At 46.6% G+C, this 23,972-nt stretch overlaps 1 protein-coding gene across 2 annotated transcripts in view; it reads left to right on the top strand.

Annotated features, from left to right (window-relative positions):
- Positions 1 to 395: 395 nt before the first annotated feature.
- The window catches only part of SDC1 (syndecan 1), a 39,006-nt gene continuing 15,429 nt past the window's right edge, over positions 396 to 23,972 (top strand). For both annotated transcript variants that reach the window (XM_073568287.1, XM_073568285.1), the window contains exon 1: positions 396 to 553. In XM_073568287.1, the coding sequence (XP_073424388.1) occupies positions 497 to 553 (57 nt within the window). In that variant the 5' untranslated portion in view covers positions 396 to 496. The remainder of the gene's footprint in view (positions 554 to 23,972) is intronic.

The following is a 23,972-nucleotide window of genomic DNA, read 5'->3' as shown; positions in this document are numbered from 1 at the left end:
TATTGTGTGTCCCCAAAAGACGGCAAAAGTTCAATTATTTGACTCGTTAAATGCCATAAAGCGGGATTGGTGTTTATTCCCCCACTTAAATAAAAAAATAAAAAGAAAGACCCGGAACATTGGGTATCGCTGTAATCGCACGGTCTGGGGTCTCCGCCAACACCAACCCCAAAACACCACGGCAGAAATGTGAGCGGGGGCAGGGCGCCTCCTGCTGGGGAAAGTAAGGGATAGTTATTGGTAGAAGGAAATGTAAGAAAAAAAGCGAAATAGCCAAAATGATCCCCGGCTGGCGGGGTCTGCGCCTGCGCACACTGACCGGAGCGGTCGGGTCGCACTGACCAGCTGCGCAGATAATAAACGCTCGGCAGGGGGCGCTACAGCCACACAGTCTGTGCCGGGGGCGGGGCCTGCTGTGACGCCGCCTCCCGACCAGTATAGGCAGTTCACAGTGCTGTGAGGAGAGAAGAACAGCGCGGACCGAGGACGGCTGAGGATGGACACGTTACCTGCGCTCTGCCTGCTGCTGGCGCTCTGCTCACTGACTCTGGCGGTAAGGAGCGGCGGACAATGGCGCCTGCAGGTGTGCCGCGTGTGTGGGAGCGACTGCTGCCCCCGGTGTACCTGTACTGACCCTACAGGAGCGACTGCTGCCCCCGGCGTACCCTGTACCGACCCCGCAGGAGGGGCTGCTGCCCCCGGTGTACCCTGTACCGACCCTACAGGAGGGGCTGCTGCCCCCGGTGTACCCTGTACCGACCCCGCAGGAGGGGCTGCTGCCCCCGGTGTACCCTGTACCGACCCCGCAGGAGGGGCTGCTGCCCCCGGTGTACCCTGTACCGACCCCGCAGGAGGGGCTGCTGCCCCCGGTGTACCCTGTACTGACCCTACAGGAGGGGCTGCTGCCCCCGGTGTACCCTGTACCGACCCCGCAGGAGGGGCTGCTGCCCCCGGTGTACCCTGTACCGACCCCGCAGGAGGGGCTGCTGCCCCCCGGCGTACCCTGTACCGACCCCGCAGGAGGGGCTGCTGCCCCCCGGCGTACCCTGTACCGACCCCGCAGGAGGGGCTGCTGCCCCCCGGTGTACCTGTACTGACCCTACAGGAGGGGCTGCTGCCCCCGGTGTACCCTGTACCGACCCCGCAGGAGGGGCTGCTGCCCCCGGTGTACCCTGTACCGACCCCGCAGGAGGGGCTGCTGCCCCCCGGCGTACCCTGTACCGACCCCGCAGGAGGGGCTGCTGCCCCCGGCGTACCCTGTACCGACCCCGCAGGAGGGGCTGCTGCCCCCGGCGTACCCTGTACCGACCCCGCAGGAGGGGCTGCTGCCCCCGGCGTACCCTGTACCGACCCCGCAGGAGGGGCTGCTGCCCCCGGCGTACCCTGTACCGACCCCGCAGGAGGGGCTGCTGCCCCCCGGCGTACCCTGTACCGACCCCGCAGGAGGGGCTGCTGCCCCCCGGCGTACCCTGTACCGACCCCGCAGGAGGGGCTGCTGCCCCCCCGGCGTACCCTGTACCGACCCCGCAGGAGGGGCTGCTGCCCCCCGGCGTACCCTGTACCGACCCCGCAGGAGGGGCTGCTGCCCCCCGGTGTACCCTGTACCGACCCCGCAGGAGGGGCTGCTGCCCCCGGTGTACCCTGTACCGACCCTACAGGAGGGGCTGCTGCCCCCGGTGTACCCTGTACCGACCCCGCAGGAGGGGCTGCTGCCCCCGGTGTACCCTGTACCGACCCCGCAGGAGGGGCTGCTGCCCCCGGTGTACCTGTACTGACCCTACAGGAGGGGCTGCTGCCCCCGGTGTACCCTGTACCGACCCCGCAGGAGGGGCTGCTGCCCCCGGTGTACCCTGTACCGACCCCGCAGGAGGGGCTGCTGCCCCCCGGCGTACCCTGTACCGACCCCGCAGGAGGGGCTGCTGCCCCCCGGCGTACCCTGTACCGACCCCGCAGGAGGGGCTGCTGCCCCCCGGCGTACCCTGTACCGACCCCGCAGGAGGGGCTGCTGCCCCTACAGGAGGGACTACTGCACCCTGTGCCATATGTGCCAGCTCCACTGTAAAGTGACCCCTCTTATAGTAATTCATGTGTCCCCCTCCAGCCCCCAAACGAAAAGTTTTTTTCCTGTCCTGTTTGTCAGTAATAAGGTGACTCCCACCCCCTGCTCAGAGTCGGAGCGGTCCCAGGTATCCCACCATCGCATCTTGTTGGGGGGTCTTCCCGTCTTCAGAGCTGGGGAGGGTTTCCTCCATGACTCCCTGGCCAGTCTGATTTTCCTGCTCCCCTCCCCCCTCCTATTACTAATATTTCGCTCCTCCAGAGATCCAGTAATCTGCTTCTGAAAATCCCACAAATTCCTTTCTTTGGCTTTTCTAATGTGAAAGTCACAGTGACAGTCACACATTGTTACTTATGACTTTCCAACAATTTTGGGATTTAGCTTCAATAACTCTCTGCACAAACCCTGATTGGGAAGAATTTGTTTTCTGACCCCTTAAAGTTCCTGCAAATGTTTCCTAGTGATGTTCTATCCATTGTTTGATCACTGTTGTCTCCTAATTGACCTTGTGGATCAGCGGTGCAGCCGCTTATCTCCGTATCCAGCTAGTACTCTGGTGCAAGTGATGGCACCTGGTCGTGTAAAGACGTCGTGTTGGCCGCGTCTTATTTATTCGTGTGCGTTCTTCTAGAGAGGGGGAATATCGAGACTGCAGTTTAGGAATAAGGGTATGTGCACACGCTGCGGATTCTGCTGCGGTTTTGGCCTCTGTGGATCCGCAGCTGTTCTACAGACAGTGTACAGTACCATGTAAGTCTATGGGATTTATATTCTGCTGTGCACATGCTGCGGATTTTGCACTGCGGAAAAGCTGCGGTTTAGAATCCGCAGAAATAAATTGCGTCAATTCTTTTTGCGGATTCCGCTGCGGTTTGCCACCTATCCCATTGTCCAGGTGTCAAACCGCAGGCCAGTCCGCAGCTCAATTTACCTGCGGTTTTACCTGCGGATCTGCACGGAAAAATCCGCTGGTGAATCTGCAGCGTGTGCACATAGCCTAACTCTGCTAAGAAGGTTCTGCTTGATTATTTATTTATTTATTTTTTCCTTTCTTTTTCTGGGCTCACCGGCCGTACAAATTGGCGTTTGACATGACACTAGGCTTGATTTTCATCAGATGAGGATGTCCTTGGGATCGATTTAAAGAGATGGTCACTAACAATCGACTGTATTTCCCTTTTTCTAGCTCTGTGCTCCGATATCTGTTCTGGTACATTCCATCTTGTTGCCGATTATGTCCTATGTGGTGGCTAGGAATACGCACACTTCTCTTGTATATGGTTGCCAGAGTAGAATGTCTCTGATTTGCTCTGCTCATGGCTGGGAGGCATGATGGGAATGAAGGACAAAGACGTTCCAGTACCCAGAGTGCTGGCAGAACGCTTGGAGTAACCACTCACTTGAAATGAGTTGATGGCATGAACAAGTAATAATAATAATAATCTTTATATAGCGCCAACATATTCCGCAGCGCTTTAGGCTGTGTGCCCACGATGCGTTTTTGCCGCGAACGTTTAAAAATCGTGTACAGAACGCCCCCCATGCATTCCTATGGCATTCCGCACATGCTGTGCTAATGCTGCTCTTTTTTCCGCGGCAGAATCGCATCGCGGAAAAAATCGCAGCATGCTCATTCTTTTTTGCGGAATCAAAAGAATTGCCGCGATTCCTCACCCATAGGAATGCATGAGAATCGCTTACTTCCCGCATGTGGCTATGCCCACCATGCGGAAAGTTAAGCGTCTCATGTCCGGTTGGTACCCACGGTGTGGAGGAGAGGAGACTGTCCTCCAGGCCCTGGGTACCAAACCCCTGAAAAAAAGAATAAAAAATCAGGGTATATTTACCTTCCGACGACGCGCAGCATTTTTAACATTCTATCTTTTACTACTGATGCCGCATAGCCGGCCTCAATAGTAATAAGCTGGCCACACTTGTCAAACACTGTTTGACGTGTGACCACCCTGTCAATCACTTACCAAGCGATGCTTCAAATCGCTTGGAAAGTGCTTGAATATCGCACGGGAAAATCGCGCCTGAAAAAAACGTGCGATTTCTGGGAAGGAGTCCGGTTTTGAGTGTCCGGATTAAAACAGAACGTGGGCACAAACTGTAAGGCTAACAGTTTCAAAACACAAGTCATACATAACGGCGTTAATAATACAATAATTAAAGCAAAATAAGACGACCCTGCTCATGAGAGCTTACACTCTACAATGAGGTGTGGGAGATACAAAGTACAGGTGTATATTTACAATGATGGTCCAGCCATCTTCAGGGAGTGAGGGATGTATGGAGATAGTGAATGGGCTACTCATGCACACTTACACATAGAATGACTTTGATTAGTGAACGTGATAAGCCGCTCTGAACAAATGTGTTTTGAGGGAGCGCCTAAAACTATGCAAATTGTGGTTAGTCCTAATTTCTTGGGGTAGAGCATTCCAGAGGATAGGAGCAGCATGGGAAAAGTCTTGGAGTCGGGAGTGGGAGGTACGGATCAGAGCAGAGGTTAGTCGAAAGTAGTTTGCAGAGCGCAGCAATCGGCTAGGCCGATAGACAGAAATGAGGGAGGAGATGTAGGGGGGTGCCGCACCGTGGAGAGCTTTGTGGGTGAGAACAAGTACTTTGAATTGGATCCTATAATGAATGGGCAGCCAGTGTAATGACTGATGAAGAGCGGACACGTCCAAGTACCGATTAGCCAGATGGATGACCCTGGCTGCTGCATTAAGTATGGACTGGAGAGGGGATAGTCGAGTGACGGGGAGGCCAATTAATAGAGCGTTGCAGTAATCCAGGCGGGAGTGGATCAATGCTACAGTGTATAAGCTTCAGGGCAGCATCCAGATCTGTATGTGCACTGAAACTCTTTTGCCTTGACAGGATGTGATTACCGTAGGCCGATGTTCATCCTTTATTCTGATGGAACCTGTCTTCACGCTTTTTTCTTTTTTCCTTGTTTTTTCATGATTTTCGTACATGGTAGTGCTATTTGTATAGTCGCTCGTTCTGCAAAAAAATAAATTTTATTTTTTGAGATTTGATGTGTTCATCATGAGAAGCCATACGCAAACTAGTGTCGGTGCGCTGGGACCGCTGCACACCATCACTGCACGTCTTGTCTGATCTGTACGTGTTGTCTACACTAGATTTCTTGTGATGGGCGCCTTTATCTCGAAGGGAACTAAAAAAGTCTTTATTTTTGTGTCTCTATGACCGTGCAGCCATACCACCACCTCCGTGTATAAAACTTGCTGTCCGGCTCCGTTTAAAGTCGGGAAAATGAAGATCAAATGTTAATCCCCTTTTAGGGTGTGTGCACACGCTGCGGGTTCTGCTGCGGATCCGCGGCGGTTTTGGTCCTGCAGATCCGCAGCAGTTTTTGCTGCGGTGTACAGTACCTTTATATTCTATGGAAACCCAAAATCGCAGTGCAGATTTTTACGCAAGGATTTGCTGCGATTTCAAAGCTGCAGCATGTCACTTCTTTGTGTGGAATCCGCAGCGGTTTTACACTCTCGCTGAATGTTAATGGCTTTTAGAGATGAGTTTGTCCTGCCATGAATGAAGCGGTGACGACCGTCTGACTTTAAAGTCTCTTCACCCCCCGTGTCCTGACAGCACGAAGCTTCATAGTATCCGGAACTGTTGGGAAAACCTCCAGATATAGGGACATGGCCTGCAAATGGGGGGTGTTTATATTAACTCTTAGGCCAGGTGCCCACCATCCTGGACTAGCAGTACTTTGGGCGCAGGTGAATCCACATGTGATCACTGAACCGTGCCGATTTGCCTTGTTCAATACACTTTATGGGTGACATTTCTCTTGCGGAGACCAACGAGAAATTGACATGCTGCAGTCTGGAAAGACGTGCTGTGTGTCAGTCTCCTCGGGTGAGCCGCAGGCGTCTGTGGACGCATAGTGGCCATGGGGTTTCTTGAGATCCCATCCACTATGCTGTAACATCTGGACGTTGCGGTGTTTGACCCTGCATAACTGCGCAGCGTCAAACCCGCAGCAGTTCCTGGTCGTGGGCACCTACCCTTATAGAATCCGTCTCCGAGACGGGTGCACACAGATTGATACCATCGCTGGCCGTGACAGCTGTGCTATGAACGTTCATCTTCTTAGTCAATAGCGACAGGTGAGGAGATATCATCTGAGCACAATAAGGGACATTCAGGAGGTGTTTGCTGATGCTATCGCTGCAGACGTTTACAGCAGTTATCAATGATGGCGGTGTATATCTCTACTGGATTTATGCGTAATTGCGCTTGGAGAGTTCATGACTTCAATTGCTCCGAGCAGGGACCTTTCAGCGTCATACAGACTTGATGTGATTATATACATGCTGTAACCCATAGCCTTGGGGTAGTGTTTATTTACTTTAAAGGGAATATTTCAGTAGGATCAACCCATCTATACCGGCATGTAGGTAATGGAAAGCTGAATAAAATGATACCTTGAAATTTGAGATCTGATGTCTTATTCCAGAGAAATCCATTTTTATTTCTTAAGCTCTATGGGTGGGACATAGATCTTGACAGCTCATTTACATATTGAGAAAAACGTGGATTTCTCTAGAATTAAAACATCGGATCGCAGATACCTTGATGTTGTCTCAATCAACTTTCTGTGACTTGCAGGCCCATACAAAGGACTTGATCCTACTGACAGACAGGGCTGTGGAGTCGGAGTCGGTGCTCATTTTGGTGGAGTTGGAGTCGGTATAAAATGGACCGACTCCGACTCCTAAAATATATAATAAATTGGGTACAGTAATTCAATGCAGAATGTGATGAATATTTTTTCATAGGAGTTTGGGAAAGTTATGAAATGTCCTATAAATGGCTGTTCTATTCCTGATCTAAGGCTACATTCACACACAGCGTTTTTCCTGTGTTTTTTGAGGATACGTTTTTCAGCTGCAAAAGCTGATCATCTTTTTAAAAAACCGCATCACCTGAAAGGTTTTTGAGCTCATAGATAATGTTTTCAATAGCCAAAGCAGATTAGAAATCTGCTCTATCTATCCATTTATCCATATCTGTCTATCCATATCGTATCTGTACCAAAAAGAATGAAAACCGGGTAGTACACCAATATATATTCTGTTCTATCTAAATATCTTGATTATTGGATCATAAAAATGATTAAATGTCTGAGGTTCACATTGTACTACAATAAATTTTTCACTTAAATATAAGCAATATGTGTGGGAGTCGGAGTCGTGGAGTCGGAGTTGGAGTCGGTGTAAGGGAAATTGAGGAGTCGGAGTCGCAGGTTTGGCTACCGACTCCACAGCCCTGCTGACAGATTCCCTTTTTCAGGAGGCTGGTATTGTCTCGTGCCATATTGCAGGAATCCACCACTTTTGGACGTTGCTACCCGGCCTGTCACCTACCTTTTTTAGATTGGAGGTTGTTGCAGTGCAGCAGCCAGAAGTATGGTGCCTGAGTCCCAGGAGCGTGTAGTTGCTGCAGGGTCTCCAGACCTGAACTAGCGGCCTCGCCAGCATATATTCAGCACAAATGCATTGAGCGGAGGGCGAGTTAAATCCTTGCTGGTTTCTTTGCTATTTAATAGATGATTCACCAAACTGGTAATGGTGAGTCCTCCATTGACAGGATACACATCAATCAAAGGTTTTTCCCTTTGGTGCCTGCCCCCTTTTAATCAATGTTTGTATATTTTATTTTTTTTCCATGCTGATTTGTTCTTGTCACAGCTCGTGGTGTAGACGGTGTCGTGCTATAAAATGTTTGGGGAAATGATCCCCCGTAGATAGGACTGATCTCGCGCCTATTCATTGCCCTCACCTGATGCTCTGTGTAAACACGTCCCAGGGTCGGATCACTTACAGCATTGTCTGCACAGGGGATAAGGTTTCTACCATGACTTTTATTCCAGCCTCTGGCATTGAAAAAGAGACAGCACCTGTGTGGGTGATCGGTGTTATTGCGTCCATTTTAGATCATACCTGTTGTTTTTTAGGTGTCTTTTCAGAATAAGCAGGGTGGGTGATAATTTGTTGATCGTATGGGGTGTCTGGCTGCTGAGTCCCGCAGAAAAAAAAATATCCTGTTCTGCCAGTTGGTAGTCTCAGCTGTGATCAGATTTCCCCACTGATTCACCTATCTTGGTGACAAGCAGGGCAACCCCTTTTAAGTATACCGGTGTTTCTGGCCATTATGTCTCGTATTTTGCATTTTTTTAGCTAGCTGTGCAGGCTCTCTAATTTTCTTGTTTTGCTCTAATATTATTAACTGGCTGCTATGATGTTTAAAACTCAAATACTAGAACAGGAACTGAGAATATGTATGTAGTGCATATTCAGAAGCGGCAACATGTAGGACAGTGACATTATACAGCAGTACTGAGCTGTGTAGCTGTGAATCCAGCTCTGGGATGAGGTAGACTACTTAGAGTAGCAGCACAATCCATCTGTCTTCTTTCCCCTTTCATGTGCTTCAATAGGAAGCTGTAATCTGATCCTTCTAAGTTTTGACCCAGATGGATTTTAAGTTTTTAAGTGAATTATTATAGCACCATTTATTCCATTGCTCTTTACATGTGAAAAGGAGTACAAATAAAGTACAATAAATGTGAAGATCTGAGGTTGTGGGTTATAATAATCAACCTAGGCAGGTTAACAATGCAAATATATATTTTCTATACATCCATGTTTGTACAACAAATCCAGGCAGCCAAAATACAATGTCCTTATTGTTGTTATTCCACAACCGGTACACAAGACCCCTTCCCCGAGACCGATGGTCTCACTGCCCCCGTGCCAGGCAATACCTGCGGTCTTCCAGCTTTTGGTTGGCCCACAGATTTTGAATCTCCCTGCAGTATAGTCTGTAGTCAGTCCACGTTCCTCCAAATGACAGGTAACACAGCCAAAGCCCATGGATCCAGCAGCAACTGTTCCAGTTAAGAAAGTTCATGAAATAAAGACGACAGATCCCTCAAACTGACGGCACATCCCGACTAGTGTGAATAGGTGCATACCAGGAGGAGCTACCCCCATATACAATATACAAAACAGGTTGCACTCTATCATGCTAAAGCATGTCAATATGGAATATGTGAAACTGGAATATCAATACGGCTTTGGAGTATAAGGGGAAAAAATGAGATGCTTGCCATAAAATTTGGCCAAATATCCGCCCATCAACCATCGTCAAGGTGGTCTCTGTCTGATGGGTCCCTGACCTGTGTGAATGCTGTAATTAAATTCGCCACCTGGTGGAAGGCGGAGTGCTCGGTCAGTACGCTAATATACATAAGACAAAAAAACAAAAAAAATTAAATTACAGCAGGTCCCTACTTACCCATAAATGCATGCATTGTTAGCAGAGGTGTCCACATTCATCCAGGAATTCAGACATCAGCCTTAGAGAGGTATTCACACAGGTCAGGGACCCATCAGACTGAGGCCACCAGGACGATGGTTGATGGGCAGATGATATTTGGACAAACTTTATGCCAAGCGTCTGATATTTTTTCCTTATACTTCAAAGCCGTATTGCTATTCCAATTTCACATATTCCGTATTGACATGATTTAGCATGATGGAGTGCAACCTTTTTTTGTATATAGATCCCTCAACAGTATCATGTGTGTTTATCCCGGACAGCAACCGATCTCCAGACTCCATAGGCCATCCATACATGTCCTCCAGGACGTCATCCTCGATCCTCTCTCTTACGTCACTCCAAACAAAAAAAATTTAAAAATCCCCGAGCTTTGCTGATTCTGCCACTCTTCCCCGTTTTGCTCAGGTTCGCCCCCATGGCGCAGAGATACATTTATTCTTTCTGTAGTGTAGCATGTTGTGTAATCTCTGCTTTGCAGCTCAACTCTGTTCCGTCAATCTTCTCCGGGTGCGTGCGTTTTCATCCCTCCCAGACACTGCCAATTGCTGCTCGACAGCTGTTTTATCTGGCTCGGAGCTTTGATTAGGATGGGTGAAGGTGCACACCCCCAGATAAGAATGTGAAGGAACACAGAGGGGGACTGCAATGCAGAGATTTCACATACTTCGCTTCACAAGAAACAAAGTGAATATCTGTGCAGTGGAGTGATGCAGCAGAATTTTTTTTTTTTTTTGCAGAGTATTTAACTCCGTTTTTATTTGCCTGTCTGCCAAGTGGAAGAGCCCCCACTTGATTGTTACGGGCCACATGGTGTTGGCTTATATGCGGATATGTCTGTCGTCTCTGCTTTTCTGCTCTGCTGAGGTTTGCATTTTCCAGTTTGCGTAGTGCACAGACCTATAGACGGTGCAAAAATAAAACCCACCAATCCCTTTCAGATTCTTGCGCTCACAATTACCCGGTTGCCTCCAAACAGAACACGTTGTGCTGTATTTGCTGTACTTTCAGCACCTCTTGTCTGCAGCCAATGCTCCTCCACCCCTCAGAGGGAGCGTATTGAGAGCAATCACTCCAAAGGCCCCCGGAGGATTTGATTCTGAGGGTTCTCTGGTGGGGCAGTCCAACCCTGCCTACAGATGTATTGGCCCATAAACCATAGGGACCGGCACAGCTACTAAGCTGCGCTGTCCTACCTTTGCAGTAACACTGGTCTCGCTTTATTGAATTATTTGCTCATCCAAAAGTCATCCTGGGACTGAAAACTGGCAAATTCCAGGAGCCAGATGGCCAAAACTCCGAGAAACTTGCTATCGGATGCCAACTTTAATTTTATGCTTGGTTTCATGATCTTCTCTTGCAGTTTGCAAAAGTATTAAAGGGAATTGGTCTTGAAATGTACTGTCTTTAGACCACCCCCCCCCGTTTTTCTTCTTAAAGATGTCCCTTTCTGAAATGGGCATGATAAATAACATGGTGTGTGCAGCGAGGAAGGAGTCAGGAAGGCGGTTGTGGAGTCGTGTAGACGGCTCGTTGGCATCCGGCACATGCACAGATGAGGCAAAGGATGATATCTTACGTTGCGTGCTCCTAGTGGTGCTTGGGTTGGATTTTTGGAGGTGGCGAGCCGTACTTTAAACTTTTTTTATTTTGCTTCTGCTTAAAGTTAAATCTTCCTAATGCTCTGACCGCCCTCTATAGAACACCGGTGGTGCTTTACCGATGATATTTTCGTCCACTCCTGATCTACAATCACAAAATTGAGGTTTCCAAAACTGAAATATTTAAGTAAACACTGGAAAGTTTTCTAAAGAACTTGTCTCCTAACACGACATTGTGATTTGCGTCCACACTTTGATTAATGGTTCTGTGAAGGAATTCCCACAAGTTCAGCACTTTTCTTGGATTTATCTCTCGTCACCTGACCTAATTACGCTGGCGAGCACCAACATGTAGACTACACGACATCCGAGGAAGTGACTGATGAGGGTAGTCGCTGTCTCTGTATGTCAAGAAAGTATTGATAAAACCCAAAGTGGCAACTTCTCGCATTTTTTATGTCCTAAATACAAAAAAAAACCCTTAATATGCAAGTAAGTGCATGTAGGGTGTGAATACTTATGCGTTCGGTCATCCTGGAGCCGGTATGACCATGATATAATTTCCATGGATAGTGGGTGGGTGGGTTTTTTTTTTTTTTTTTCTGCACCAAAACTTGTGACTTCTGTTCGTCTCGTCTGGGTAAGAACAGCAGCAGCTTCTGTGTGTTTTTATATGTTGTAATATATGCCAGGAATTCGGGTTTAGCCGATGCGCACTAATCATTTACAGTTTAGACTCCATTACATACAGGAGCAGGAATTTTTATCCAGCCACTTTTCTCTAAGCGCAGAGACGGTTCGATTCAGTACGGGGGAAAATGGAGCCAACTGGTCGCGGTTTTTACAACTTCAGTGGTCGAATACCAGTCGTCTTCACAAAGTATTAGCCTTTTGTGTTTTGAGATGGATATAGATATCTTTTTCGAATGTTTTGGCAAAACTGAATTCTGGTGATCTATAGAAAAAGTGTTTGCCAGAGACTGTCTAAAATCTGTGATGGTGGTCGGACCAGAGCCACGTGTTCAGTGGGAAGAAGCTCGTAGCTCCCCTTTCTCTTTCAATGGGCAAAGTATTATTTATTATAGCGCCATTTATTCCATGGCGCTTTACATGTGAGGAGGGGTATACATAATAATAAAAAAGAGTAAAGCAATCTTAAACACCACAAGTCACGACTGGTACAGGATGAGAGAGGACCCTGCCTGTGAGGGCTCACAATCTACAAGGGATGGGTGAGGATACAGTAGGTGAGGGTAGAGCTGGTCGTGCAGTGGATTGGTGGATCGGTGGTTACTGCAGGTTGCAGGCTTGTCGGAAGAGGTAGGTCTTCAGGTTCTTTTTGAAGGTTTCCATGGTAGGCGAGAGTCTGATATGTTGTGGTAGAAAGTTCCAGAGTAGAGGGGATGCACGGGAGAAATCTAGCATGGCTAACTCTTAACTTTCACGAGCATGTCTTTACCCAGTCAGTGCAGTAGGAATAGTAATTGACTTAATTTTCATCTTGGGCATCATCATCTGATACTTGCGGGTCTTCAAATACCTTGAACACTGGAGGCCACTGTCTCTCCTCTGACTTCTTTGGGAGTTCTGAAAAAGTACTGTATATACTCGAGTATAAGCCGAGACCCCCTAATTTTGCCACAAAAAAACTTGGAAAACTTATTGACTTGAGTATAAGCCGAGGGTGGTGCTGCAAAAGGGTTAATGGTGGTCCAAAAAGTTGCTAGCGAATATAGCCTGGAGAGGTCCCCAAATGTTAAAACATAACCTTTAATCATTTATTAAAAAGACAAATATTAAAAACCAAATAAAGTGCTCGTGCAAACCAGTGCTCATTAAAAAATGGTTTGGTCTCACCACTGACGGACAAAAGATCCCGGCCTTCTTCCGGAAGTACTTTGCCGGGAGATGGATCCAAACAAGGGAAAGGGGAATATATATGGGGTCCCTTTCCCTTGTTTGGATCCATCTCCCGGCAAAATACTTCCGGAAGAAGGCCGGGATCTTTTGTCCGTCAACAGTGGTGAGACCAAACCATTTTTTAATGAGCACAGGTTTGCACGAGCACTTTATTTGGTTTGTTTGTGATATTTGTCTTTTTATTAATTGATTAATGCTATGTACCCACGTATGCAGAAAAAACGAACACCTTCCCAGGAAAAACACGTGTTTTTACCGCGACTTTTGCATGTCTTTTACAGGAGCATCCTGCTGCTCATAGAATATAGTTAGAAATGCGGATTTTTTTCCGTGAAATTAATGAGCGCGATGCGTTTTTTTTCTCACGGTAAACACATCAATGTGAACAAAGTGCGGAATTCATTAAAATGAATGGGATGCTTCTTGTATGCGATTTTGAAGTGTTTTTAGCGGGAAAAACGCTTACATGGGTACACAGTCTAAAGGTTATGTTTTAATATTTGGCGACCCCCCCTCCAGGCTGTATCTGCTAGTTAACCCCTGAGGGTACTTTGAATGGTGGTGAGAACCTCGCACCAAAGCTGAGATCTAAAAAGATGCTCTATAAATACCCCCCCCCCATAAAATGCTGCACAAGGGTTAATGGTGGCCCATATATTGCTGCTGCTATTAAAAAAAAACAAAAAAAAAAAACCACTTGCCTCTATATTGCTGGGGGTCAGCATGATCTGACACCCGCGCTCCCCCCCCCCAATATGACTTGAGCATACGCCGATAGGGGGACTGTCAGCCCAAAAAAGGGCTGAAAATCTCGGCTTGTACTCGAGTATATACGCTATACGGTAAGCTTTCTTGTCTATGCAATGGGAATTCCCCATGGTGTAACTTGAAGCTCGTGCACTGCAATGCAAGATCTCCCAACAATAATATTGGTCTTGCCAAAGGGGCATTTTGGTCCCTCTTAGGCTCCAGAGCCTAGGCGCGACTGCAAGCCCCGCATCGGCTAAGAATACCCATCTGAGCATTTGTTTGCTGACCCGCCAGATGTGTCAAACTCATCGCTGAGCACCAGGGTGGCCCATGTCCTCAAAGGCCATGATGATCATGGGGGTTCACTGGACCCCAGTTCTCCCAATATGGGCCCTACCTCCTGACACTGAAATGAATGTAATATATTAAACTCTTCTGTGGGTTTTTTTTTTTTATAACTTTTTTCCCTCTTTTTACACAAAGCTGTAAAAAGGATGAATCTGGATGAAATGTCGAATTTTCCTAATGAGCGGTAGCTGCGGCCTTAAAACCGCCCTTGTGGTCTGCATTACAAATAAACCTCCAGGAAACACTTTCCTACTCTTAACCTACGGACTTCTGGTGAGGTTTTTTTTTTTTTTTCCTCCCCAGACTGAAATTTACTTAGTATTATTTTTATAGATGTAACTTTTGCCCGGAAAGGTGTGTGTGACCGGCTCGTACTTCTGTGCAGTTGACTTTATGGTGTCTTATATAATAATGCTGTAAAATTGCTCAAGACGTACAACACCTTATTAAAGGGTGTGCGGTGAAAGTGGTTTGTAGCTGCGTCCGCCAGCTGCCTAGTTTTCTGTAGAGGTCAGGTTCAGTTCTTATTTCATGGTTTGTGTATTCCCCTCCCCATTGACACACCACTGTCCAGCAGTTTTCAGCCCCCTGAATACCAAACACTTTTTTTGGGGGGGCGCACCACTTATATGAAGTGCATACGTGATCACATGGCGTACGAAGTCCTGCCAAGCAGGTAATGGATCTGTAGTCACTCTGACTATTCCTTGAGGGCAGGTCTTGGATCTTCAGTGATTCTGTCGTGGAAGCTGGCCGCTTTGATGTTTGTGCACTTTGATCCATCAACATTGGTGCGCCATGATAGTGGGCAAAAGGCCATCTGTCACTCATGGGAGTATCAATTGTGGAAATAGACCCAGCATTGTCCAGGGTTAGTTGTTGTTGTTGTTGTTCCATGGCGCTTTACATGTGAGGAGGGGTATACATAATAAATACAAGTACAGTAATCGTAAACAATACAAGTCACGACTGGTACAGGAGGAGAGAGGACCCTGCCCGCGAGGGCTCACAATCTACAAGGGATGGGTGAGGATACAGTAGGCGAGGGTAGAGCTGGTCGTGCAGAGGTTTGGTGGATCGGTGGTTACTGCAGGTTGTAGGCTTGTCGGAAGAGGTAGGTCTTCAGGTTCTTTTTGAAGGTTTCCATGGTAGGCGAAAGTCTGATATGTTGTGGTAGAGAGTTCCAGAGAATTGTATACGATTGTGGGAAGAGGAGATAAGAGGTGAGTAGAGAAGGAGATCTTGAGGATCGGAGGTTGCGTGCAGGTAAGTACTGGGAGACGAGGTTACAGATGTATGGAAGACTCAGGTTGTGGATGGCTTTCTATGTCATGGTTAGGGTTTTGAACTGGAGTCTTTGGGTAATGGGGAGCCAGTGCAGGGATTGACAGAGGGGAGAAGCTGGGGAATAGTGGGGGGGACAGGTGGGTTAGTCGGGCAGCAGAGTTTAGAATAGGTTGGAGGGGTGTGAGTGTTAGAGGGGAGGCCAGCTCCCTATACCATTGGGGGGCAACCGCTCCTATAGAGACCTGATGGTCAGCCGCTCCAATCTGATGAATATAGCCACTGATGAACTCCTTATATACGTTAGAGGCAGGTTTGCTTGACATGAGTCTATCGACTGCTTTCAGCCGACAGTCTTACATGTTGGGGCGCCTCGAACAATTGATTGACTAGAGTTAAGCATCTGGCATGTCGGATCGCCGATCATCTTGAGTTATGGCGGCGGATCTCTTTATTGGGCATCATGTGGGATCTTTAAGAAGGGGTATGTACAAGTACATAGGTACAAGTGTTGCTTTTTAGGTGTACCAGTGACTTTTGATAAAAATGTGGTCAGGACCTTCTCGGCGTAGTCAAGGAAAAACTGTGCAGATCATCCAAACAATCTGGTAACCTTTTGCACCCAGATCTGTGCAGACTGTGATGTGATCAGTGGATATCCGCTCTCCTAATTGGGCACTTATCTATAATTCATCCTACAATTGGAGTGACGGGGGTAGGTAAGGCTCCTTTTTTGCTCCCACATGTCTTGGTGGTTGCGCTAACTGGTACAAGAAAGTAAAAGTGGAGCCTGACGTGTTCCTGGTGTGATGCAATGCCATGAATGGCGCGCTGCGCTGGCTTATCTGGAGTCGGCTTTCGTTTTTCACTTAGTCATCTGCGGTATTATTTTTTTCCTTTTATTTTCCTTCTCAGAAGTGCTGCCAAGCCCAGCATCCTGCCCAGTGCCGATCTGCTCGCACCTGACATGTTACAACACTGATCTGGGTGTGTTCCTGAACCCATATCAAGTCATTTGTCTGAAGCGCTTGTGTTTTGCGGGGAGAGAAAGCGGCGCTGTTACTTCAGTTGTAGCCAACTTATCTCTTTACGTGTATTGACCTATACCAGTTTTGCAACTTTATTTTTTGCACTTTCATTTTTTTTTTTTTTTTTTTTTCCTTTTCCTCTTAAATAGTGAAAACAAATTCAGTTTGTATATTTAAAATAATAAATGTACTGCATTAAAAAAAAGTTGCATCAGTAAGTCAGCTGGCAACGCAAAAAAAAATTCTCACGCAGCTCCATCAATTGGAAAACTGAAAAAATAAAACTCCTAATTTTGTGTGAGATTACATAGAGCTCCCAGGGGATAAATGCGCCTCACCTGTCTGTCCCCTAAAAAAAAAAAAAAAAAAAGTCATGAACCATTACTCCAGTCTTATGACCAGTATGTCCACAGGCTGGATACAAGCACCACCATAGATGACTATGCAGACCATTTCATACCTGCAAGAAGCCATCACCGAGCTTCATGTTTGTAATATAATCTGGTAAAGCAATGCAGAAATTGGCACAAGTAAAATTACAGGAGGACAAAGCAGGTGACTCAAATGACATGTTTACCGACAGACTGGTTTCCTGGAAAAGCTATCCCGTGACAACTCCGGCTGTAAGACAGTATGCTACTTCTGTAGACCAGCGTTGTCTGTTATCGGTGTATCTATGGGACATCTAGGAGAACAAAGTATGGATTTAATGGCTGAAGTATTCTCTATGACCAACTCTGCAAAGATGGCCATATATCCCGTCATATCACGTTCTGTCCCTTTTTTTTTCCACCCCCCCCCCTCCCCCCCCCATTTCAATCAGGACTTGTTAGTGAAGTCTGCCCTGGTAACCTCCTGCATAGGGTCTGCTGTCCACCACGTGATCACAATGACTTCCGTCAACTTAGAGTCCAGTCCGGATGATACTGTGAGCGCTATCGGGCTTGATGGCCATGTAATTTTAGTTCTGAGTATTGAGACACCCTCACATGGGTCATATCCCATCAGAATGGAGAAAAATAACTCTTCCCAAACAAAACCTCTGAGAAAATCATCTGGCGTTGCTGGGATCCATCTTCATAGGTAGATCAGAAGCTTGGAGAAACCCGAGCAAACGTCAGACCAGAATTTTGGCTTTATAGTACCATGTACAAAAAACTACTCCCTAATACGGAAGCTGTCTGTATAGTTGGTGTCCCAAGAAAGGCAAACTGCGTAAGGACTGACACTGCGTGGGTTGATTGTGTGGTGATGGGCTGGCTTCTGAAGGACTGATTGTGAGATGTAATGGAGTATTACAGGACCACCCATAATCTTTGGGCAATATTGATCTGTGTGCAAACCTAGTATAGTGAGGGTGGCATGGAGGCTTCTGGCCAGATACAGACTGACAACTCTTCTTTGGTAAACTTGTGGCATATTGGGTGTAGTTATGACATATCTGCCATAAGCAGTTTTGGTCACTCTTGTCCATACTCCTCTTGGGCCCCTCTTGCAGTTTCTGCAGTCCCATAGATGGCTTATAAACGTTCCTTGTGTCACTTGCAAAAATTTCTGCTTTTTCATGTCAGTAAAAATGGGTTCCTTGTTGGGTTCAGCCATGTACATTATGGATTAATGCTCTCGGTGATATCCATATATTGTCTTCCTAACCTTGTAGACACGGGTATTGACTTGTCATGATGTGTGATTTGGCTCTCCCTTGTGTACTATTCACACTGAGTCACCGCAGGTTTTGCCCAGACAAAGTACATTGGATCCAGTGACCTTGTACACCACCTCCACTACTACCTGGTTGTCCTCTGCTCAATCAAGGTCAGGGGAAATGTGACTAATATTGTCTAATGTTTAGTTTCTACGTACAGCAAAGGAACAACCTTTAAAATTTCACAGCCAAATTCTGTTTGCAAAAAGCAAATCTTTTTAGTGTTTCTAGAGTCATCCATTTATAAAAAGATTTACCCTCCTATAAAAGAACCTTCTATAGTAGGATTGTTGGGCTGGAAAGTAACCGGTTCATGGATTTTGCATTTTTCCTTACTTTCTAGTAGTCTTGGCTTGTTGAATGCTCCTCTTGGGAGGTTATTGCATCTAATATGCTTTTGCAGCTCATCCTGAAAATGGTTTGGTCTTCCTGTAAGCCTAGCTTATCAGTATGAGCACTAACCATGCAAATCTTTGGCAAGTCCTGTACTAAGTTCGCCATGTCTTCTCCTATCGGCACTAGTCTTGCAAGTCTTGCTTTTGGCTTGTGCTCCTCACTGTAGAGAGCTAGGAACACTGCTCCAGGTTTTTAGGTGGTCGACCTCTGACGTGCCAACATAGTGGTTTAGACACTTGCCTTGTTAGTATGGACCTTAACATTTGGCTATAAGGACAGGTAGGGCATTATCTGATTTTCAATAAAGACTACCTAGTGATGCTAAAAAATGTTGTGAGCGCATAATGGTGGAAGTCCCTCAAATTCCGGGTGAACCACTAATCCTCTCCATAGAAGATGTGGCTGCTTGTGTTTATCCTTCTTGTAGTGAAAGCTGCAGAACGATAATAATAATAATAATAATAAATTTTATTTTTATAGCGCCGACATATTCCGCAGCACTTTACATTTCAGAGGGGATTTGTACAGACAATAGACATTACAGCATAACAATAATCACATACAGTAGATTATAACAAATACCAAGAGGAGTGAGGGCCCTGCTCGCAAGCTTACAGTCTATGAGGAAAGAGGTAGACACGAAAGGTGGGTGGTAACAGTTGCCCTGATTGTATGGACCAGCCATAATGTTAAGTGTGTAACAGTACAGACACAGAGGGCTAATGGATGCATAAAGCATGTGGGAACATGATGCTGGGAACCTGGTTATGGTAAAACTTTTGGCTCTGCCACACAGGGATAGGTTAGGTTAATGTGTTGAGGCGATAGGCCAGTCTGAATAAATGCGTTTTCAGGACACGCTTAAAATTGTGGGGATTGGGGACTAATCGTATTGACCTGGGAAGTGCATTCCAAAGAATTGGCGCGGCACGTGTAAAGTCTTGGAGACGGGAGTGGGAGGTTCTGACTATTGAGGATACTAACCTCAGGTCATCAGCAGAACGGAGGGCGCGGGTAGGGTGGTATACTGAAACAAGGGAGGAGATGTAGGGTGGTGCTGAGCCATGGAGGGCTTTGTGGGTGAGGGTAATAAGTTTATACTGAATTCTGGAGTGGATGGGTAGCCAGTGTAATGACTGGCACAAGGTAGAGGCATCGGTGTAACGATTGGTGAGGAATATGATCCTGGCTGCAGCATTCAAGACAGATTGGAGAGGGGAGAGTTTTGTAAGAGGGAGACCGATTAGAAGAGAGTTACAATAGTCGAGACGAGAATGAATAAGAGAAACAGTAAGAGTTTTTGCAGAGTCAAAAGTAAGAAAAGGTCGAATTCTAGAAATGTTTTTGAGGTGCAGATGACAAGAGCGAGCCAGTGATCGAATGTGGGGGGCAAAGGAAAGCTCGGAATCAAGTATGACCCCAAGACAGCGGGCATGTTGCTGGGGAGTAATAGTGGAACCACAGACGGAAATGGCAATGTCGGGTGTAGGTACATTAGTAGCGGGAGGAAACACAAGGAGTTCAGTCTTTGACAGGTTCAGTTTCAGATATAGTGAGGACATGATATTAGACACAGCGTTTAGACAATCGCCAGTGTTTTCTAGAAAGGCTGGCGTGATGTCAGGAGAAGAAGCGTATAATTGGGTGTCATCAGCATAGAGATGGTACTGGAAACCAAATCTACTGATTGTTTGACCAATAGGGGCAGTGTACAAGGAGAAGAGGAGGGGGCCTAGAACCGATCCTTGAGGAACCCCAACAGTAAGGGGAAGGTGAGAGGAGGAGGAACCGGCAAAAGAAACAGTAAAGGAGCGGTCGGAGAGATAGGAGGAGAACCAGGAGAGAACGGTGTCCTTGAGGCCAATGGAATGGAGCATAGTGAGGAGGAGCTGATGATCCACAGTGTCGAATGCTGCAGAGAGATCCAAGAGAATTAGCATGGAGTAATGACCATTTGATTTAGCTGTTAGCAGATCATTAGAGACTTTAGTGAGGGCAGTTTCAGTGGAGTGTAAAGAGCGGAAACCGGATTGGAGAGGGTCGAGAAGAGAGTTTTCTGAGAGATAGCGGATAAGACTGGAGTGGACCAGGCGTTCCAGGAGTTTAGAGATGAAGGGAAGATTAGAGACAGGTCTATAGTTAGCGGCACAGTTTTGGTCGAGGGATGGTTTTTTAAGTAGTGGATGTATGATGGCATGCTTAAATGAGGAGGGAAAAATACCAGAAGAGAGAGAGAGGTTAAATATTTTAGTTAGGTGAGGGGTGACAGCAGGGGAAAGGGACTGGAGGAGATGTGACGGAAATGGGTCACTGGTGCAAGTAGTTGGGCGAGAAGATGCAAGGAGCCTGCTTACTTCTTCTTCTGTGACTGGTTCAAAATCAGAGAGTGAGTTAGATGCAGTGGGGGAGGGAGGACAGTGCATGGTATGAGGGGATTTGGAGATAATTTCCTGTCGGATCTGGTCAATTTTTTCTTTGAAGTAATTGGCCAGATCGTCAGCTCGGAGCTCCGTGGTTGGGGCCTGTACTCTTGGATTGAGTAGAGAATGAAAAGTGTCAAAGAGACGTTTCGGGTTATTGGACAGTGAGATGATGAGGGTGTTGAAATAGGTTTGTTTGGAGAGGTGAAGGGCAGTGTTGTATGTTCTAAGCATAAACTTAAAATGGATGAAATCTTCGTGTAGATTGGATTTTCTCCACAGACGTTCGGCGCACCTGGAGCACCGCTGCAGGAAACGTGTTTGCACCGTGTGCCAGGGTTGTCGCCGTCTGCGTTGTGGTGTTCTATTTATAGGGGGTGCAAATTCATCCAGGGCAGTTTGAAGTGTTTCATTGTAATGCTTCAATGCAGAATCGGGACATGAGAGGGAGGAGATAGGGGCCAATGAAGACTGCAAGTTCTTCAGAAGTTTCTGGGTGTTAATGGCCTGTATGTTTCTATAAGTCTGGACAGTGGGGGTGACCTGAGCAGCCTGGCAGTTCTTGATAGAGAATGAAAGAAGATTGTGGTCAGAGAGGGGAGTTTGCAAAATCATCCACTGCACAAAGCCGAGAGAAGACCAAGTCGAGGGAGTTTCCGTCTTCATGCGTTGGAGAATTAGTAAGCTGCGAAAGGCCAAATGAGGAGGTTAGAGATAAAAGGTGAGTAGCAGATGGGGAGAGGGGAAGAGCAATGGGGATGTTGAAATCTCCCATGATGAGGGTAGGGATGTCACAGGAGAGAAAATGTGGAAGCCAAGTGGCAAAATGATCCAGGAACTGATGGGAGGGGCCGGGTGGACGATACACCACCGCCACTCGCATGGAGAAGGGGGTGTAGAGTCTGACGGCATGGACCTCAAAAGAAGGGAAGACAAGTGAGGGTACTTGAGGGATAACCTGAAAGGTACATTTTGGTGATAGGAGCAGACCAACGCCTCCACCAGCTCTATTGTCTGATCTTGGGGTATGAGAGAAGTGTAGCCCCCCGTATGAAAGAGCAGCAGCAGCGGCAGTATCTGACTGCTGGATCCAGGTTTCAGTAAGAGCCAGGAGGTTAAGAGAATTAGAAAGGAAGAAGTCATGAATGAAGGAGAGTTTGTTACACACTGAGCGAGAATTCCAAAGTGCACAATTAAGAGAGACAGATGGCATGCAGGGAATATTAATAAGATTAGAGGGGTTTCTGAGTGTAGCAGTTGGGGGGTTTGACTTTCTATAACACGGGGGACCAGGGTTGGGAGCAATGTCTCCTGCAACTAGGAGAAGGAGGATAGAAAGAGTGAGCAGATGGTTAAGTGATTTGTGAGAGCGTCTCTGGTGTTGAATGGTGGGACTGGCTGGATCTGTGCAATTTAACAATGTGAAAAGAGCATGATTGCTATACATAGGAGAGGAAAGAAGCGAGGGGCCAATATGGATGGAGTGTGGAGAGTTAATGCCAGGGCGGTGGATGTGTGTGAATGCAGCGGCCAGGATAAAAATTACACAAATGCATATGGTATATATTTGTTGTACTCCAAATGTACAGAGAGTAGATGTATATAAATGTCTTACCTGTCTCCTGCCCTGTCTAACTGCCATGTTATAACTGCCAGAAGTACTTTGATACATGTACTTAGATTACATGTGCATAAATGCTCCCCCTAGCTAGGTCTGAATATATAGGAGGTTAAGGCTAAGTTTTTTTTTTTTTTTTTTTTTTTTTTTTTTGGGCTCTCTCTGCTCGTTAATCAATCACACTACATTGAGACACCAGGACCCAATAAAATGTTGTGGTCAAATAAACACATGTCCAGCACTACATGGATCATAAAGCACTTTGAAAAGTTTCTTGACCTCACAACATAAGGGGACAAGCAGAGTAAGTTGAAAAAACTATATACCAGATATAAGCTTGCAGAGTTGAAAACACATAGATAGCATTCAGGATTAACTGCTTGCTGACATTGAATGGAGACACAGGAGTGGATTCAGAGCAGAGATTGGAAAAGCTGGTTACCAGATATAAGCTTGCAGAGTTGAAAACACATAGATAGCATTCAGGATTAACTGCTTGCTGACATTGAATGGAGACACAGGAGTGGATTCAGAGCAGAGATTGGAAAAGCTGGTTACCAGATATAAGCTTGCAGAGTTGAAAACACATAGATAGCATTCAGTATTAACTGCTTGCTGACATTGAATGGAGACACAGGAGTGGATTCAGAGCAGAGATTGGAAAAGCTGGTTACCAGATATAAGCTTGCAGAGTTGAAAACACATAGATAGCATTCAGGATTAACTGCTTGCTGACATTGAATGGAGACACAGGAGTGGATTCAGAGCAGAGATTAGAAAAACAGTACTTCACGTGTCCGGAAATGGACTATAACTAATTTTTATAAGGGCTGAGCTCAGGGTTCACGTAGATAACAGTAAGATAATTATGCCATTTTGTTTTTTGTATAAAGCTGTATTAATAAGTAAGCCATTGCCGATGATGAGCTGTGGATGTAGTAACCGGTCTGTGCCCGCCCGGGAGTAGGACATCTGCAGGACATCGTCCGGTGTCTAGAGGAATGGCCGATATTATTTCTCTAGCTTGCTTCCAAATTTATGTGCCACAGTCGGGGCTCGACTCATCCCAGGTAATAATTCTAGAAATTTGACATTCTTGTCTAATTAGTTGAGGGATTCTTCTTTCGTTTTACCCCTTTATAGAAGTCTGTGAAAGGTGTGGGTTTTTTTTGTTTATAACTTTACCCCTTGGGAGGTAAATTAAAATCTAAAATCAAAACAGACTGCTACTTTTAAGCCTGTCAGGAGGGACCGGTCACTGACGCCCCAGGAGCATGGATCAGTGTCCATGATGAATGGGTCATTGAGCAGTTGGCCGCACTTACATCATCTCCTCTTGTTCTGGACTTAAGGACACTGTCAGCTTCCAGTCCTCCCAAAGGGGTCACTTTTTTGATTCTAGATGGACTGCATTAGATCAGTCTCCATATTTCTGGAATTAATGCAGAAAATGTGCCCAC

The sequence above is a fragment of the Dendrobates tinctorius genome, unplaced genomic scaffold (genome assembly GCF_039654945.1).
Source record: "Dendrobates tinctorius isolate UK_male_01 unplaced genomic scaffold, ASM3965494v1 ptg000021l, whole genome shotgun sequence".
Lineage (NCBI taxonomy): Eukaryota > Metazoa > Chordata > Amphibia > Anura > Dendrobatidae > Dendrobates > Dendrobates tinctorius.
The sequence above is the reverse complement of the archived record's forward strand: the minus strand, read 5'-3'. Positions and strand labels throughout refer to the sequence as shown.